Here is a 17,071-nt window from a genome sequence, read left to right on the forward strand (position 1 = left end):
ATAACCAACTGCAGGCTTTAAATACAAAAATAATCAAATTTAAATTCTAGTGCTTCCTTAGTTTTTGTTTTTGTGTGCTCAAAACAAACAGCAAACTTAATTGTGGATTTTATCATTTATTGTAAAAATGCATTGCACATAATGCAGTAGCAGCTCACTGTGCATCTGTCAGTAAGAAGCTGAGATCACTGCCCGGTTCATACTCCGTAGTATGCTTCCCCCTAAGAAAGAGAACCACAGTCTCACTGTCCCTGTTTGGGATCATTTTTTCTGTTATATTTTCCATGTGCACGAGCAAGAGTCTCTGCATTACCTCTGGAACAGTCGTGCTTTGGTGCTCCCTAATAAGGTGGCTTTGTTTCCCTCCACTAAGAGCATTGAGCCTTCCCGAAGACCCTGCCATGAACAGAATATACAGTAATGGTAGAGCTCAACTACTGCTGGAAATTAGATTTGAAAATCCATTCAAAGGGAAAACAATATTACTGTTTTTACTGTAATACTGTTCAAATAAATGCAGCTTTGTTGAGCATTAAATCGTCTCACTGACCCCCACAGTATTGTGCATGTTAACATACCAGCACGCATGGTGTTTCGGGCTCCTCGTGGTATTGGATAATTCTCTGTTCACGTGTTTCCTGTAAAATGCAAAATAAAATCTGCATTCATGAAGCCTGAAGGATCTACCTTACAATTCTGGTTTATTATATTCTATATATTCAATAGTTTTTTTTCCTTTCATTGATGGGAATCAATTAATGTAAAATACATGTTTTTTTTATGATTGTAAACATTTTTATGCATATAATATTAATAAACGGAGTCGTGGCGTTGTGCATGATCATTTGAATGTACCCCCATATGCTTGCTGTTGGGATCAGCATCCAGGAAGTGAGGGTTAATGTTGAAGGGCACTAAACCAATGGCAGCAAACGTGGGTGGATAGACGATGGGCATGTCATTAGTGGTGTTGATGCTGATGGTGGAGACATTGGTACCTGCACTCGATCCCATGTAAGGTATCCCATCCTATAAGAAAACAACTACACCGGTTACAGGCAATTACACTGTAGTTTAGATTTTGATTAATAGAGACACTAACTCACCTCTAGAACTCTCTTTCTAATCTCAGTCACAAGATTGTTGTCATAGAGAGATTTCAGCAGGCGGAATGTATTACCACCACCTAGTGAACACACAAACACAATAACACAAAGTCTGAGATTAAATATGATTTATTATATTAAATATATTCTTAAACTGATCATAGTAAGAAAATGTTTATTTTACTATAGCAGCAAATGTATTAAAAATCCTTCATACCAATGAATATTCCTTCAGCTTTCCTAACAGCATCCACAGGGTCTGGAGTCTCATGGACGCTGTCCACCTCATAGCCTGGAAAAAGAGAAGAGAAGAGATGAAGGACAATGTGGCAGTGACTGTGTGCTTAACATGCATGTGGTAAAATCAACAAGACACAAACCCAGTGTCTTGAACTTGTCTCTGGCAGTCTTGGTATAGGTATCTCGATCATGCAGTGCATATGGGACAAACAGGATCCTCTTTACATTCCTGTTGAACGGAAAACATGAAGTTATGCACACTTATAACAGGGGTCAATGCAGGTCAGATTAATTTGATTATTATTATATGCACTTGTCATAACGCTTATTTATGTTCAGTGAATGGACTTGTACTTATCCAGCGACACTGTTACATACAGATATAAAATGTATCAGAATATATTCCGAATATAGCCATTTATTTTGTATCAGAATATTACTATATAAAGGGTTTTATTTCTGTAATTGCAAAACTGTTCTTAGAACAGTTTTACCAAAAGTTAAATGCCTACATTCTAGTTAAGCTGCTGGCAACTTACTTTCCAAAAAAGTCTTGGATCTGCTGTTGACAGTGCTGTAGATATCCTCCTCCATGAAGAGTGGAGTTAGAGACCAGCAGAAGTCTTCTCTTCATGATCCTGCCTCAGAAATGTAGACGTGGATCACAAGATGTCAAGCTCAGCAAATGATCAGCGGTTCTTTCTGCTGACAGTACACTTTCATATCAGTTTGGTCGTAATCTCTAATACATAACCTTTGGCCAGACAGTATATCGCTCTGATTATTCCACAGAAGACAGACCTTCATAGGAACAAGCCTTGGTTGATAAGAAACTTTATAACGTTACTGGAATCACGTGATTAAAGCAGAACAAACTTCACAACATGAACACAGTTTACTGAGAAAACAGCGGCAGATCTTGAAGTGCCTAACACAATTTCAAAACATTTTTTTTTTTTTAAAACAGACAAAATCGTTTGTTTTCTTTTATTTAAACGTTGTATTTGTGTTACAGGAAATTTGTTTTCAAAATAAAAGCCTAGAAGCTGGCCATCTTATCATCTTTCTTTCTTTTTTTTCAGATGAAAACGTCGTAATTTTTTGCTACTTTTCAGGTGGTTGTATAGCTCGAGCTAAATAAATAATACTTTAAGCATTTCAGTTATTAGTGTGTGAAAGTCATTTTTGTCTTTAAAAAAAGTACAGTCCCATATTTGTTATGTCATTTTAACCATCGCTCTTCCACTCGAAAATAATGTCATGTTGAAGAGCTTGAGGTGAAATATAAGAGATCAATATAATTGTGAACAAAATGTCCAGTCCATTTGGTATTTTGTCACATTGTGAAATTTTGTCACATGGGCCTATTATTCTTTTGTTTGTATTCAGGGTATTTAAAATGCTTAGCTATGCAGCAACCATTAGCAAGGAGTGTGATAAATAACTACTGTAAAATGCGTTTTAATATATATATAAAAGGTTTTTTTGAAGTCCACACAGGCACAGGGCTATACTGATGCTTTTATTTTGTCAAGTGATTCATCCAGTTTATCACGTGCGCGCGTCATAAAAAAAAAGCGCGAAAGTTTTTAAAGTTTCGAATCAATTGAACCAATTGCTTTGGAAAACGATTCATTGTTTCGAAACATTCGAAACACGACACAATGGCGACGCCTGCTGGTCAAAACTGTGTAAATGCAACAAAAACTCAGGCTTAAATATGCATAAAAACAGCTTTTAAAGCCCATTCCAAATGTTTCATTGAAAGCATACTACATTAAATGCTTCGATGTCAATGAACGCTCATAATTTACAGGTTTACATCTGTTTTTATACAGTCTGTGCTTTTACACAGTCTATGGTTCGAAAGGTTTCGAAACAGTCATGATGTGAATTTGATTCAATTGATTCGAAACAAAAGATTCATAAAAGTTTCGAAGCTTCATAAAGCAGCCATCACTGCTTTTCCCGAGTTAGTTTAGTGAGGCATTACTAGTCAAATTGAAATGGAGGACACTAACGTTAGTCTGGACAGTTTAATCCTGAATCTGTACGACATCCAAGCAGTCAAGTTTGAGACTTTCAAGTTAAAAAATGGACTCACTTCGCCGATATATTTTGATCTTAGAGTAATAGTTTCCCATCCAGCATTAATGAATCAGGTAAACACGTTTTCGCTTTGAGTAATGATTCTGTACTGTTATGCCAGAAGTGTTTAACATATCCTAAAGGTTTCCTTTCAAAATGTTTTATAAAACCAGTCTCAAGAAGTGAAAAATGCTCCTTTGGATTAATCTGATTTATTGATCATATGTTAGTATTAGATGTTATTTGTGTGTGTGTGTGTGTGTGTGTGTGTGTGTGAGAGATCAGGTGGCAGATCTTCTTCATAAGCGTGCTGAGGATGCAGGAGTTGAGTTTGATAGTGTGTGTGGAGTCCCTTACACCGCTCTTCCTCTGGCCACCATCATCTGCTCTACCAAACAATATCCCATGCTTATTCGACGAAAGGAGGCAAAGGACTATGGTAAAAACATGCAAAGTTAACTGACCATTTAACTATCAGTAATCGATTTATTGTATTATCGACCCCTCCATTCCCAGTTAAGTATTTGGACACTTAAGACACATTTAAAGACATTTCAACCCAACCAGTATTTGTGCAAAAATAGGGTAGAACTGTAAAACAGTTCACAAAAAAATCGTGTTAGGTTTTAGTTAGGCTATTTATATAGTGTTAGATTTGATATTCAAAATAGATTTGGACACTTTTTCTCATTGACAAGATGGAATGTCATGCGATTAAACAGTTTCCACATTTATGTCTTATTAATCATTAATAATAAGTGAATCTGTATTATTATTATTATTATAATAGTCACTTAAACCATAAAGTTAACGTTAACTGTAATATATTTTAAAAACCTAAACACATTTTATTTAAGCTAGTTGCAAAGCAACGCTTCTTTGGTTAAGCTTGACATCCTAAAATAACTAAACTGAAATAAATGAGAAAAATCTGTATAGGAATTAAAATGAGAGCGAGAAACAATTACTAAAACTTTAATTAAATTTTTAATTAAATTTTAATTTTGTTTAACTTTAATGTACTAATATCTAAAACTGAAACAGATTACAAAAAATTGTATTGACTGAAAATATATAAAAATAAATTAATATATTAATAAATGCTATAATAGTATCTTAATGATACTAAAATACCACTGACCTGTATTGATTTGAAATTGGATATCCCCCAGGAACGAAACGTCTCATCGAGGGAGCCATCCGCCCCGGTGACAGATGTCTGATAGTAGAGGATGTCGTGACCAGTGGCAGCAGTGTTCTAGAAACTGCTGAGGTGCTTGAGAAGGAAGGTCTGAAGATCACAGATGCTGTCGTGTTAATGGACAGAGAGCAGGGAGGCAGTGCCCGACTAGCTGACCGTGGCATCACTCTACATTCAGTCATTTCTGTCTCCAGACTTCTGAAAGTGTTACTTAAAACTGGTCGAATAGACACAGCCACTTCTCAGAATGCTGAGAGGTTCATTCAAGAAAATAACACCTACATATCAACAAAGCAGAATGGCTCCTCGGCTCCTAAAAAGAGCTGTAAGGAGCTCAGTTATGGGGCTCGGGCTGCATTGCCAGACACTCACCCACTCGCCGCCCGTCTGCTGAAGATCATGGAGGACAAGAAGACCAATCTGTGCGTGTCTGCAGATGTGACTCGTTCTGAGGAGCTGCTGGAGATTGCGGATACGCTGGGGCCACTGATTTGCGTGTTGAAGACTCATGTGGACATCCTGCAGGACTTCACTGCAGATGTCGCCAGCGGTCTGAAAGAGTTGGCTATAAAGCACAACTTCCTGATTTTTGAGGATCGCAAGTTTGCAGACATTGGAAACACAGTCAAGCATCAGTATGAAGGTTTGTTTCACAGGTTTATGGAGCTCCTTACTAGTCTAAAAATTTTGCTTTCACTTACAGTCTGCACCAGACATCCATAGAGCAAAGTCATTATACATAGTTATTTTTTTTGTTTTTCTAATTAAATTTTATGTTACACACAGTCCCTTATTGCCCCAAACCCTTTTTAAAGGTATATATATATATATATATATATTAACTCTCAATTTCCATGCAGAATAATGTTTTGGAGCTAGGCATAGCTATAAAAACGTACATTCATTATTTACATTTTTGCATTTAGCAGACACTTTTATCCAAAGCGACTTAAGTTAATTCAGGCTATATTTTTTTTGTTTAATTTACATGACTTCTGTAGTCCTAGAAATCACCATGTCATTCAAAACCTATATGACATTTTATAGTGTCCAAAATGGACAAAATAATGATAAAAACACCATAAAATAGACAAATATAGATTTTAAAGTCTCTGAAGCCATATCTTCAGATTCCTCCTTTGGTGTTCCACAGGACAAATACAGTCATACAGTTCTGGAATGACATAAGTGTGAGTAAATGATGACGAAAGTTTTATTTTAGTTCAAGTTTTATTAGTTTTTTTAATGTCATTTCAATTTCTGCTCAAGCTTTCTTAATATAAATGATCTACACATGTTCTTTGTTTCAAGGCGGTCTCTATCAGATCTCTTCGTGGGCGCACATCATTAATGCCCATGCGTTGCCAGGTCCGGGTGTGCTGCAGGGTCTCGGAGCAGTTGGCAAGCCTCTGGGTCACGGCTGTTTGCTCATTGCTCAGATGAGCTCGCAGGGTTCCCTAGCAGCAGGAGAATACACTCAAGCAGTGGTACGTCTTCTGCTCTCTGTGAAGAACTTAGGAACACTGTTCTCACCTAGGATAATACTTGTTTATTATTTCATAACAGTAATGTTTTTTGATAGCTACCAGAGCTCAGCTTCTTGTTTCTCCTTTTGAGTTAATTGAAATGTCTTTTAGGTCAAGATGGCTGAAGACCATACAGATTTTGTGTTTGGATTCATAAGTGGATCAAAGATCAGTGCAAAGCCTGCTCTGGTTCATATGACTCCAGGAGTGCAAATGCAGACAGGAGGTATGTTTTACTGTGGGCTGGCATTAGCTTTTCGGTAAAGGAGTCTTGTCAGAGAAAGAAAAATCACAAAAATGCCTTATAATAGAATGTGTTGTATTTTTACTATTTAAAAGCAAAAAGTTTTTTTTTTTTTTTTTTAAGCACAGATCTGATGCATGTGCTTAATTATTAATAATTTATTCTCCAGTGGATGGACTTGGACAGCAGTATTCTAGTCCGGAAGATGTGATCCGTACTAAAGGCTCTGATATCATCATTGTGGGACGAGGCATTCTTGCCAGCTCAGATCGGCTCAGAGCTGCAGAAGAATACAGAACGGCAGGCTGGCAGGCATATCTGAAAAGACTCTCACAGGCCAGCTAATGAAACCACCTCCGGAAAGAGAGCTGAATCCCGTCTGGTCTAGCGCAGTCATTCCATCCACTTGAATACAAACCTAATTCTGATTATTCCCTCCATGTTTTGAACACTAGTAAAATGTCAAAATCTCACTATAATTATTACAAAAATATTTTAGTGCAAAATTTAAATTTAAATATTATGAACATGTTTCTCTGTCTTGTACACCTAGCTGGATCTGGCCTGGTTGTAACCACATTTATAAGCCTAGACATGTATACAGGTATACACTACCATTCGAAATCCTCAAGAAACATTTCATATCAGTGTTTAAAGCAGTTGAGCTGCAAAGATCTTTTTTCTTTTTTTTTTTTTCAAGATAAAAAAAAATTGTCACATTTATTTTTGTAATTCACTTTGAAGAAATGTCATGTGTTCTTGCTGAATAAAGGTATTAATACCTTCTAAAAATCTTTGACCTCCAGACTATTCCAGAGAATGCCTCAAAGATGGACTGCCAAAATTTGTATAGTTTAGGGCACAACCAAAACATGTGCAGCAGTGTGGCAGGAGCCTGCCTGCACCGATCACACATAGGGTCAATATCGTCTTAATCTTAGACAATCTATATCGACCTCCAGACTTTTGAAAAAAATTGTACCTGAACAAAAATTGAGCTCCACAAATAAACTATGATATATGAAAAGTCAAACTCATTTTTCATTTTCTTAAGCATGTTTTTAGTAATTAAGGTATTGCAATCTTTTGAAATTAGAAAGTCACTACTTATTATATTTTGTCAAATCCAGTAGGGGGCAGAAAAACATCAGCTATTTTATGGCTGTTGCTGCCAATAAAGTGTTCAAATGATAAATAAAAACGACTGCACAATAACGTTAAGCCTTTCATATGATTAAAAATGTGGCCTTAAATTATTCCTGTCAGTCATTGTCCACTGCTTCTCTTTGATAAATGTGATGTGGTTTAATTTCAATAACAACAACGAGACATGCTGTATACCACATTAAAAACATTAAAAGGTCAATATTTATCTAATAAATGTATAACTTCTAAGAATATAAAACTATAAATGCAGTTTCCGTGAAGAGCAGAAATACATTTTTAATAAAAATAATACATAAAAATAAAAAATTAGTTATAGAAGTTTATTCATTCAACATGACTTCTGTAGTTCTGAAAATCACCATTTTAAAATTAAGCTACGTCATATATTAAGTAAAGAAAAAACATAAAAATAACCTGAGCTGAGCAAACTATTAGCAAAAGTGTAATTGTATAGGCTACAATTTAATGCTCCGATTTTATTTCTGAATCGTTCACCTGCAGGAGAGCGCGGAGGTTAAAGGGTCACCTTTGTATGATCTCGCGCTCTGACCTCATGCGCTCCAGATGTCTCCGCGCTTTTTATCTCAACGAAACGAGAGGTCGGTTTGCACAGAGCGACATGATTGACATAACAGAACTAATCTACTCTGGCCCTCCCATTTGACTCCCTGTGTCAATATTGGATGAGAGGAAAGTGCCGTGTGACAGGTGTCCACGACAGAGATCCGCGCGCGGAAGACGGAGAGCGGATCAATGCATTTACCCGCGTGCGCACTAAATACACCGACACGGCTCTATAAAGGCCTCAGGTCAGTTTGCATTAGCGGTACTATTAAAACGCTACTGATTCGCTAAATGACACGGTAAGATTTTTTCATTTTATTTTATTTTTTATTCATGTTTTGTTAAAAGCTACATAATGTAGCCTCATAAAATTTAAATATAATAGGCCTATTCATATTTTCATTTAGGTACATGGACTACTGATTATTAGCTATATGGTGTTTGTATTGATGGAAAAAGTTATTATTTGGGAAAATCATTGCACACATGATCTGTTGGGGGTTGTGCCTTCAAGGAGAGAAGACAAGTCATCACCAGAAACGTAATAACAGAATTGCCGTCCAGGATGGATGTTTTGTGTGTTTTCTGTACTTGTCTCACGTTGAGCCACGCGCACAATGCCTGCAGTTGAAAAGGTTTTGTTCGTTCGGCTCGCGTTACGCAGATGCAGACGCGCGTCAGTGAAACACCAGAGCAGCGGGACACATCGACTGACATCTCACTGTCACACTTTTCACCGAAGCTTCATTCTACCACAAGCAGTAATACAACGCAAATAACATGCTGATTAACTATTAAGAATGCTAAGGCTATGACATACGAAGACACAGGATTTTGACAAAAGGAAACATGTTAAAAACGTTTTTATTCATTTATTTTTAAACCAGTAGCACTTGGTAATTAATACTGTAAGGTCAACAGTTTGTAAAACAAACCTTTATATTATCATCTTATATAACCATGTAATTGCATCTAAGAACAATAGCCTATACATGTAGGCTAATAATCTGAATAGGCCTATGTATTTATTGACTGGTTTTTAAACAAGTAACACTTGTAATACTGTAAGGTCAACAGTTTGTGAAATAAACCTTTATATTATCATCTTAATGTGTATTTGTGTTTTAAGAACAATATAAATGTAATTATCAGTTTATTATATTAGAATTCTGGCCAATTATTTTTTAAGCAGAAACAAATACTGTATAAGTTTATTATTTATTTATTTATTTACATTCTGCTTATGTTGTGACAATTATATTGTGTCTGAATGAAGCATATTTTGCAGTATTATTCCATGAAGTGTTTAGCAAACAGTTACCTGCTGGAGAGGCGTTGCCTGTTGGCTATGTGGCAGTTAAAAGAGTTACTGTTGAAATGCAAATGATCTTTTTTTTTTGCCTTTGGCAGTAGATGGAAATGTCTGTCTCTATCCATCATGGCCATGTTCTGCAGAAGCACTCGGCTTGTGCTCAAACACATAAAGGACATTATCTGAGCAGATGTCACTTGCACTAACTGTCTGAACCTGTTCACATTTGCACTGAGAAGGATTAGTTTCCATGGCACCCTCAAGAAAACATCACCCGGCACTAACTATTTCACCCTTCCATCACCTGCAAAGTAAACAAATCAGGAAAAACAATATTCACACCTACAGGGTTTGATGATACTGACAACACGCAACAACAATAATAAAAATAATAAAATATATATAATGATATGTCATCTTTCATTATATTTTACAGTTCCATTAGTATTTAAACATAATTGTTCAATGTCTATTTATAAACGTAACTTTTTATTTTGTTCAAATAGACAGATATGCCAAATCCTTTTACTGTGAGGATACGATGGCACAGTTTACTTTTAGAATGAGACGGAAGTGTCACACTTTCTGATTTGCAAAGGACTAATTTGCATGTCAAATCACTGACAGTAACACTGTGTTTTTCCATTAGGAATGTGTACATTGAACACTGATGTATCCTCATGTTTTTAAATGATTCTGAATCAAGGCTATTATGCTCATAAAAGCTGCATTTATTTAACTTATCAAAACAGTAATATTGTAAAATATTATTACATCATTAAAATCTCTCTCTCTCTCTCTCTTTCTCAGAAGAAAAGGGTACAAATGTTGTCACTTGGGTGATACCTTTTTAAAAGGCACAACTGTCTACCTATAGAGTCCAAGTTGGTACCACCCCAGTGACAGCTTTTGTACCCTTATATGTATATAAATTTGGAAGAACTGCATTTTCAGCATCATTACGCCAGCATTCATTGTCACATGATCCTTCAGAAATCATTCCGGTTTGCTGAATCTTTTATATTTTCATATCAGTTTTGGATTTAATGCATTATTGCTGAATTTAAATATACATTCCTGTCAAAAAATTTAATAATAATAAAAAAGTTTACTGACTTATGAGTGCAATTCTGTGCTCTTATGAAATTAAGTTATTGGATGCAATTTAATTATACATACATTGTTTCTCTCAGATCAGTAAAATCAGGATAACAGGACACCAGCTGTGTGTCCTGTATCCCTGCAGCACCTGTTCTTACGCAAACAACACCTAACAGGTGAGAATAATCACATGTGTATGCATGCATATTCATGCCTTGGCTTATCAGAATATTTTATAGGGTTATGTTTCCAACATGATTGTAATACATTTAGTTCTATGAATAATACTAAATAATGTTGTGGTCAAAAAGGTCATAAAATGTTAAAATGTAGGCTACTGAAACCCAGCTTCACTGGTCATGCAGTAAAGTATTACACCACCAGATGTCATCAAGAAGGCTACTGGACTAGCCTACTTTTTATTAACATGATCATGCTCTAAATGAAACAACACGGGCTTGACAGGATAAATCTGCCATGCTGATCAAATTTCAAACATTTATCTCAATTATTTTTAATGATGTATACCTATTATTTAAAATAGTTTTAGCCTTTATTGTAAAAAGACATAAAATAACTGTCTGCTATAGGCCTGTATGTTTCTGAACAGCGGCTGTTATTACAGATTATATATATATAATATGTGTGTGTGTATGTGTGTGTGTGTGTGTGTGTATTATAAAACGAGGTGTATTTAGCAAAGTGAATTATATGCCTACTTCACCTTTTTTAATTTAAGTGCGAGTGCAGCCATATAACTTGAATGTGTAACATTGCAATCACTTACAGTTTTTTTTGCCGAGCAAAAACAGCCTACAGTTATGCTGCTTGGTATTGCAAACTGGTATATTATTTTAATTAATTATCTTAATCATAAACACACTGGTTTCTAGCGCAATAGGTTTTACTGTTTACTGAATTTTTTTATGAAGTATTCCTCTAAAGAGTCTTCTTATCCATTTATAGCGGCTGTTATTATAAATGATTCATAAGTCTTATTCAAAGAAAATAGTTTAGATCCACGCTACCTAAATAAGGATATTGTGGATAAAATTATTTGGGAAATGTATTCTATTGCCATAAAAGTGTGAGAGAAATCCTACTATTGGCCAAAAGCAGCCAGTTCTGCCCAGAGAGAGCATCCACAAGCAGGCACCAGAGAGGGACCAGGGCTCAGTCTAATCTCATGTTAAAGCATAGCCATTGTAAACAGCCAAGGGTCTGGTGTGGGGGCAGATAGTGAAGTTTTGATGAGTCAGTGGGTCTAAGACCTCCACAATAGGCTGCACATGGCTCCACAATAGTGAAGGCTAATGCAGTTTTTCTGTTGGCTGCTGCTGAGTGTGCAGGCCTGATGTGCATTCTGCACTAAATGAGGGGCCCTGTCCTATAAAACACTGGACAAGGGCTTGGCCACCACATTGATTATACTGGATCTGTCCCACCTCAGTACGTGAGTATGCCCTCAAAGTGAAACATCAGAATGCTAAAGAACACAGACAGAGCAAATGTGATCATATTGACCAAAAAGATTATGTCAGAAGGAAACACATACTATCAACACTTGATCCAGGAATACATTTTTTACTTGATCTACCCAGGAATTTCTGATATGGGTGCATGAATTCATGCTGTGGTCTTGGTTATGCCCCTCTCCTCTCCTCATTTTCCTGATAGAGAGTGCGGTGATCGACAGCAACCATGAATCCACAGGAGCAATTGGAGCAGAGGGGGAAGTTTCGGATGACAGTGTTCGAGGAGGAATACTTCCAGGGCAAGAGCTGTGAATTCAGATTTGAGTGCCAGAACATTCTGGACAGAGACTTCAGAAAGATTCGCTCCATTAAGGTGGAGAACGGCCCGTAAGTGTATTCTCTGAATGTTTTAATGTGCAAAATGTGAAGCAGAGAGGATATTATAATATATGAATGTAATGTTTCATCGAAATAAGTGAGATATTTGTAAAATTAGAAGTAATATATATATATATATATATATATATATATATATATATATATATATATATATATATATATATATATATATATATATATTTAGAATTTTACAAATGATTTCTACTTCAAGTAAATACTATTCTTTTGAACTTTCTATTCATCACAGTATCTTGAAAGTGTAAACAAAAATATTAAACAGCACAAATACTTTTAAAATGGATAATGAGGGAAAATAATGTACAAATCTGAATAAAGTAATGATATCTTAAAGATCACGTGACTCTTAAGACTGAAATAATGGTTGCTGAAAATTCAGCTTTGCCATTACAGAAATAAATGACATTTTAAATATATTAAACAAATAAAAAAAGTAATAATATTTCCTAATATTAATGTTTTATACCTAGGTAAGCTTAAGAGGAAAAATATAATTGTATATGTACTTTTAAATTATGCTATTAATCTATAATAATAATTATTGTTTATTGTTGTTTTTTATTAATTTAAAAATGTCTATATTAGAATTACAGTGACTATTTGGTATCTTTATCTTTCTTTACTTGATAGCAGTGCTCCCAAATAAAAACACCTTATAGTCTTAAACAATATTTCCAACTGTAACTATAGCTTCAATGCTGTTTTTGTTATATTTATATAAACTGGAATAACAACAGAGAGATAGTGGCGATAGTCCATGTGGCTGGCAGCTGCCTGCCGTGGTGACGACAGATGAGCTGATAAAGGAACACAGAGCCGCTCCATTCAGTCCACGCCATTGTGTTTGCTTTGCTTTTGTGTCCTGATCAGTAGAGATCACTGCCATGTAAAACGCTGTTGTTTCCTGGTTTGTGTTGACTATGACATTCTGTCTGTTTCAGCTGGGTGGGGTACGAGTATCCTGAGTTCCAGGGCCAGCAGTTTATCCTGGAGAAAGGAGACTATCCCTGTTACCAGGCCTGGAGTGGCAACAGCAGTTACAGAACAGAGCACATGCTCTCTTTCAGACCTATTAAATGTGCTGTAAGTTTACGTCAAACCTGTGAAGACTTACTCCAGCACCTCTTTCAGCATCTCTGCAATTTCGACACATTAGTTTTAGCAAAAATCATCAAAATCGTCACCTCTATGATTTAATTTCTCACACTCACCCTCTCCCCGACAGAACCACAGTGACAGTAAGATTACCCTCTATGAGTGTGAAGACTTCATGGGACGCAAATTTGAGATGTGTGAGGATTATCCCTCCCTTCAAGCCATGGGTTGGTGTAGCAAGGAAGTCCCCTCAATCAAAATCAACTCTGGAGCGTAAGTCACCTCACCAGCTTTTTAACATCATTTGTCATTAATAAACTACGATAAATATCTACATATTAAATAACTATATTTAATTATTCATTATTTTTTTATGTTTGTTAGTAAAGCCAAATAATAATGCATACACATTTTTATTTATTTATATTATACATTAATTTTATATATTTTACTTTTTAAATGTTTGATATAGTAGGCTATATTTATACAAGTGTAATATATATATATATATATATATATATATATATATATATATATATATATATATATATATATATATATATATATATATATATATATATATATGTTAGATTTTCTGTAAAAAAAATATGCGTATCTGCCATGCATGCAATCAAAAAAATTATTTGTAACAAACATTTCATTACTTGTGATTTTACACTCTCACAAAGATGGTATCTTTTCAAAAGTTACAAATATGTACACTTTAGGTATTATTATGCACCTTGAAGGTTCTCATATGCACCCTTTAGGGGTAAATAATGTGTATCTTTTGAAAGGGTACTGCCCCTGTGACAACTTTTGTACCTTTTTTCTGAGGGTGTATATATATAATTGTCTTTGAAACTCATATTATATAGAGTTTTGTCATTTGTGGATGTCCATTTCTTTGTGACAAATAATGTATCACAAATGCAGCAGCTCCCTGCACAGTCTTATTTGTGAGCGGTGCAATAAATGATATTTGCTCTTTTCTCTGGCAGCTGGGTAGGCTATCAGTTTCCCGGTTACCGTGGATATCAGTACATCTTTGAGAGGGACAGACACCAAGGAGAGTACAGATGCTACAATGAGTACGGCACCCAGGCACACACCAATCAGATCCAGTCTATGCGCAGAATTCAGCAATAAGACCCAGCACCACTGTGTTCACCATGTCATGACATGTCAATACTATAGGCAATAAAGACATTATATAAACTATAGTAAAAGAGTGCTTGTGGCAATTCCTTGCTTTCATTCACATCTGCTCAATTCATGGACCTGCTAAGTGGTAATTCTTGATGTAAAACAAGCAGATCTGATGATTTTTTAAAGTTATATGTAATTAGAGCTGGCCTCCCACATTTCTAGGTAAATGTAACCATGCAGACATTTTACAAATTAAGGTTGTTTTTTTTCCTTTCTAAAATTGTTGGACTAGACGGATTAAATTTAACAATAAGGATGTTTTATGCCAGCTGAACAACAAAAAACTCTTGCTTGATCTATAATAAATATATATAATAAACAAGAGCATGAGTACCTTTATGATAATGCCTCATTATTTGTTCTTCGTGGACCTGCTTTTGAGGTTTTCAACTACATTAACATATATTAACATATATCATATGTACCCTTCAGGGGTAAATAATGTGTATCTTTTGAAAGGGTACTTCCCCTGTGACAACTTTTGTACCTTTTTTCTGAGGGTGTATATATATAATTGTCTTTAAAAATCATATTATACAGAATTAAATATGAATATATATAAATGTATATTATTTTTCTTTATATATAAAAAGTTTTACTCAAATTTTTCATATATAACTTAGATATATAGGAAGTGCTGCTAATTACAAATCTAAATATTTATGTATTTAAAATTAAATGACATTTTAGTAATTATTTATTATTTATTTAAAATGAATTATTACATGTTTATGTAAATTATTTGTATTGTGCATGTATACACGCACACATACACGTACATACACGCACACATACATACATATATATATATATATATATATATATATATATATATATATATATATATATATATATATATATATATATATATATATATATAATGCATTTTATAAACAAAAGATATGATACAACCAATGGAAAATGAAGGGGGAAATTACTATAAATGATTTATATATATATATGAAATATAATGATATATTAAGATGAATTCATAGTCGGTATACTATAAATGAATGATGAGGGGGAGAGAGTCTCAACCGTTTGGGTTTGTGTGGAGCTGTCCGAGGTCCTGACCTTTATGGATTAAACAGGTCGCACACATTCTTTCTTGATGATGATGATGATTATTATTATTATTGTATTTTATTTTTTCACTATTAAAAAAACAGCCTAGATCCAATGCAATGGACAATTCTTTTTAACAATAATGGGCTAAAGGAAGTACGGGTTCTTGTTCGTCCAATCAAATGGTTCGTAACCCTGGGATCCGGGTCTGATTCCGCCTCTTATTTGTTTGCAGTGTAACCGTTCAGGACTCACACACACCCACTCACAGGATCATATGTGGACGAAACAGTTGCTGTTTGAACACCCGATCCCACACCCAGTCCAGGATCTCATAATAAACGTTCGACTGCACACACCTTTATCAAATACACATACCTTACGAACTGATTAAAAGTGTGCCACTCGTTCTTAGTGCAATGATTATAAGACAGACAAGAGTACTGAAAGCAGCTGGATCTGAGACAGGCTGCAGTCTGACATAACAGGACGGGGTAAGTCAACTTATTGAGGGAGCAAATCAGGAAACAGAACGGCACTATAGTCAGTGTGGGTTAGCTGAGGAAATATCAGGTTATAAAGCTATGAATCACAAATAAAACTGTTTAAACTACACAGTCAAACGTTTTAATAATTAACCTAAATATGCTACTTAGCTACATTTATAGCATAAGTTGATTAGTTATATTCATGCTAATTTTTAAATAAAAATCGTGTTATTAGAATTAAATTAACTTGACTAAAATGCTAACAAGAGAAAGAGAGACCTGTAACACAGTTTGTTGAATAACACAATGTATTTTAAGCTTAGGTATAACTAATTTTCTAGTGTTTGCCTGCTTCAGATTAACGTTGTTTAACGTTGCTTCAATAACGGACTCTAAACTGAAATTAATAAAAAAAACTAATATAAAGGGTGCTGCTGGTAAAATGTACCGCCTACTGGGGAAGTTTGTAAGGCAATAATTAAAACATGTACATTTTATATTTTAAGCATCAATTTATTGTGGAAATTTAATTTACTATTAAATGAAATGTTATCCCTACCACCGCCCTATATTTAATTTTTACATTTTCATTTTTATCATTTTAGCTTAAACGTTTAAATTCAAAACGCAAATAAAATTCTCGAAAAAAAAGCAGGGGAAAATAAATCAACAAGAAAACCTGTGTATTCGGGTAGTAATGTCTCCTTAAATTAACAATTTGGTTTTACTGTATGTAATCATGCAAGTCCTTAAGCTATAACCCTGATATTAAA

The 17,071-nt window shown here is 34.8% G+C and overlaps 3 protein-coding genes across 5 annotated transcripts; 2 read left to right on the forward strand and 1 right to left on the reverse strand.

The window, feature by feature from the left end:
- Positions 1-100: 100 nt before the first annotated feature.
- si:dkey-69o16.5 (peptidase E) lies at positions 101-2,229 on the reverse strand. Its single transcript, XM_026272038.1, has 8 exons — positions 1,886-2,229; positions 1,487-1,575; positions 1,324-1,398; positions 1,107-1,186; positions 856-1,029; positions 579-638; positions 314-396; positions 101-221 (listed from the first exon to the last, which is right to left on the reverse strand). Exons 1-8 carry the CDS (start codon positions 1,978-1,980, stop codon positions 155-157), a joined length of 723 nt encoding a protein of 240 aa, XP_026127823.1. The 5' UTR covers positions 1,981-2,229; the 3' UTR covers positions 101-154.
- Positions 2,230-3,291: 1,062 nt separating this feature from the next.
- Positions 3,292-7,432, forward strand: LOC113108750 (uridine 5'-monophosphate synthase-like). Of its 2 annotated transcripts, none has more exons than XM_026272039.1 (6): positions 3,292-3,508; positions 3,711-3,873; positions 4,607-5,278; positions 5,947-6,122; positions 6,273-6,387; positions 6,575-7,432. In XM_026272039.1, the coding sequence occupies exons 1-6, from the start codon at positions 3,353-3,355 to the stop codon at positions 6,748-6,750; spliced, it is 1,458 nt and encodes a 485-aa protein (XP_026127824.1). In that variant the 5' UTR covers positions 3,292-3,352; the 3' UTR covers positions 6,751-7,432. The 2 variants fall into 2 exon arrangements, with proteins under 2 accessions (XP_026127824.1, XP_026127825.1); XM_026272040.1 differs by having other exon boundaries at positions 3,720-3,873.
- A 4,442-nt stretch (positions 7,433-11,874) lies between these two features.
- cryba2b (crystallin, beta A2b) lies at positions 11,875-14,767 on the forward strand. 2 transcript variants are annotated; one of them, XM_026272041.1, is made up of 5 exons: positions 11,875-12,002; positions 12,227-12,411; positions 13,383-13,524; positions 13,667-13,809; positions 14,538-14,767. In XM_026272041.1, the coding sequence occupies exons 2-5, from the start codon at positions 12,251-12,253 to the stop codon at positions 14,683-14,685; spliced, it is 594 nt and encodes a 197-aa protein (XP_026127826.1). In that variant the 5' UTR covers positions 11,875-12,002; positions 12,227-12,250; the 3' UTR covers positions 14,686-14,767. The 2 variants fall into 2 exon arrangements, with proteins under 2 accessions (XP_026127826.1, XP_026127827.1); XM_026272042.1 differs by having other exon boundaries at positions 11,900-11,998.
- The last annotated feature ends 2,304 nt before the right edge of the window (positions 14,768-17,071 follow it).

Source organism: Carassius auratus, chromosome 9 (assembly GCF_003368295.1).
Source record: "Carassius auratus strain Wakin chromosome 9, ASM336829v1, whole genome shotgun sequence".
NCBI lineage: Eukaryota > Metazoa > Chordata > Actinopteri > Cypriniformes > Cyprinidae > Carassius > Carassius auratus.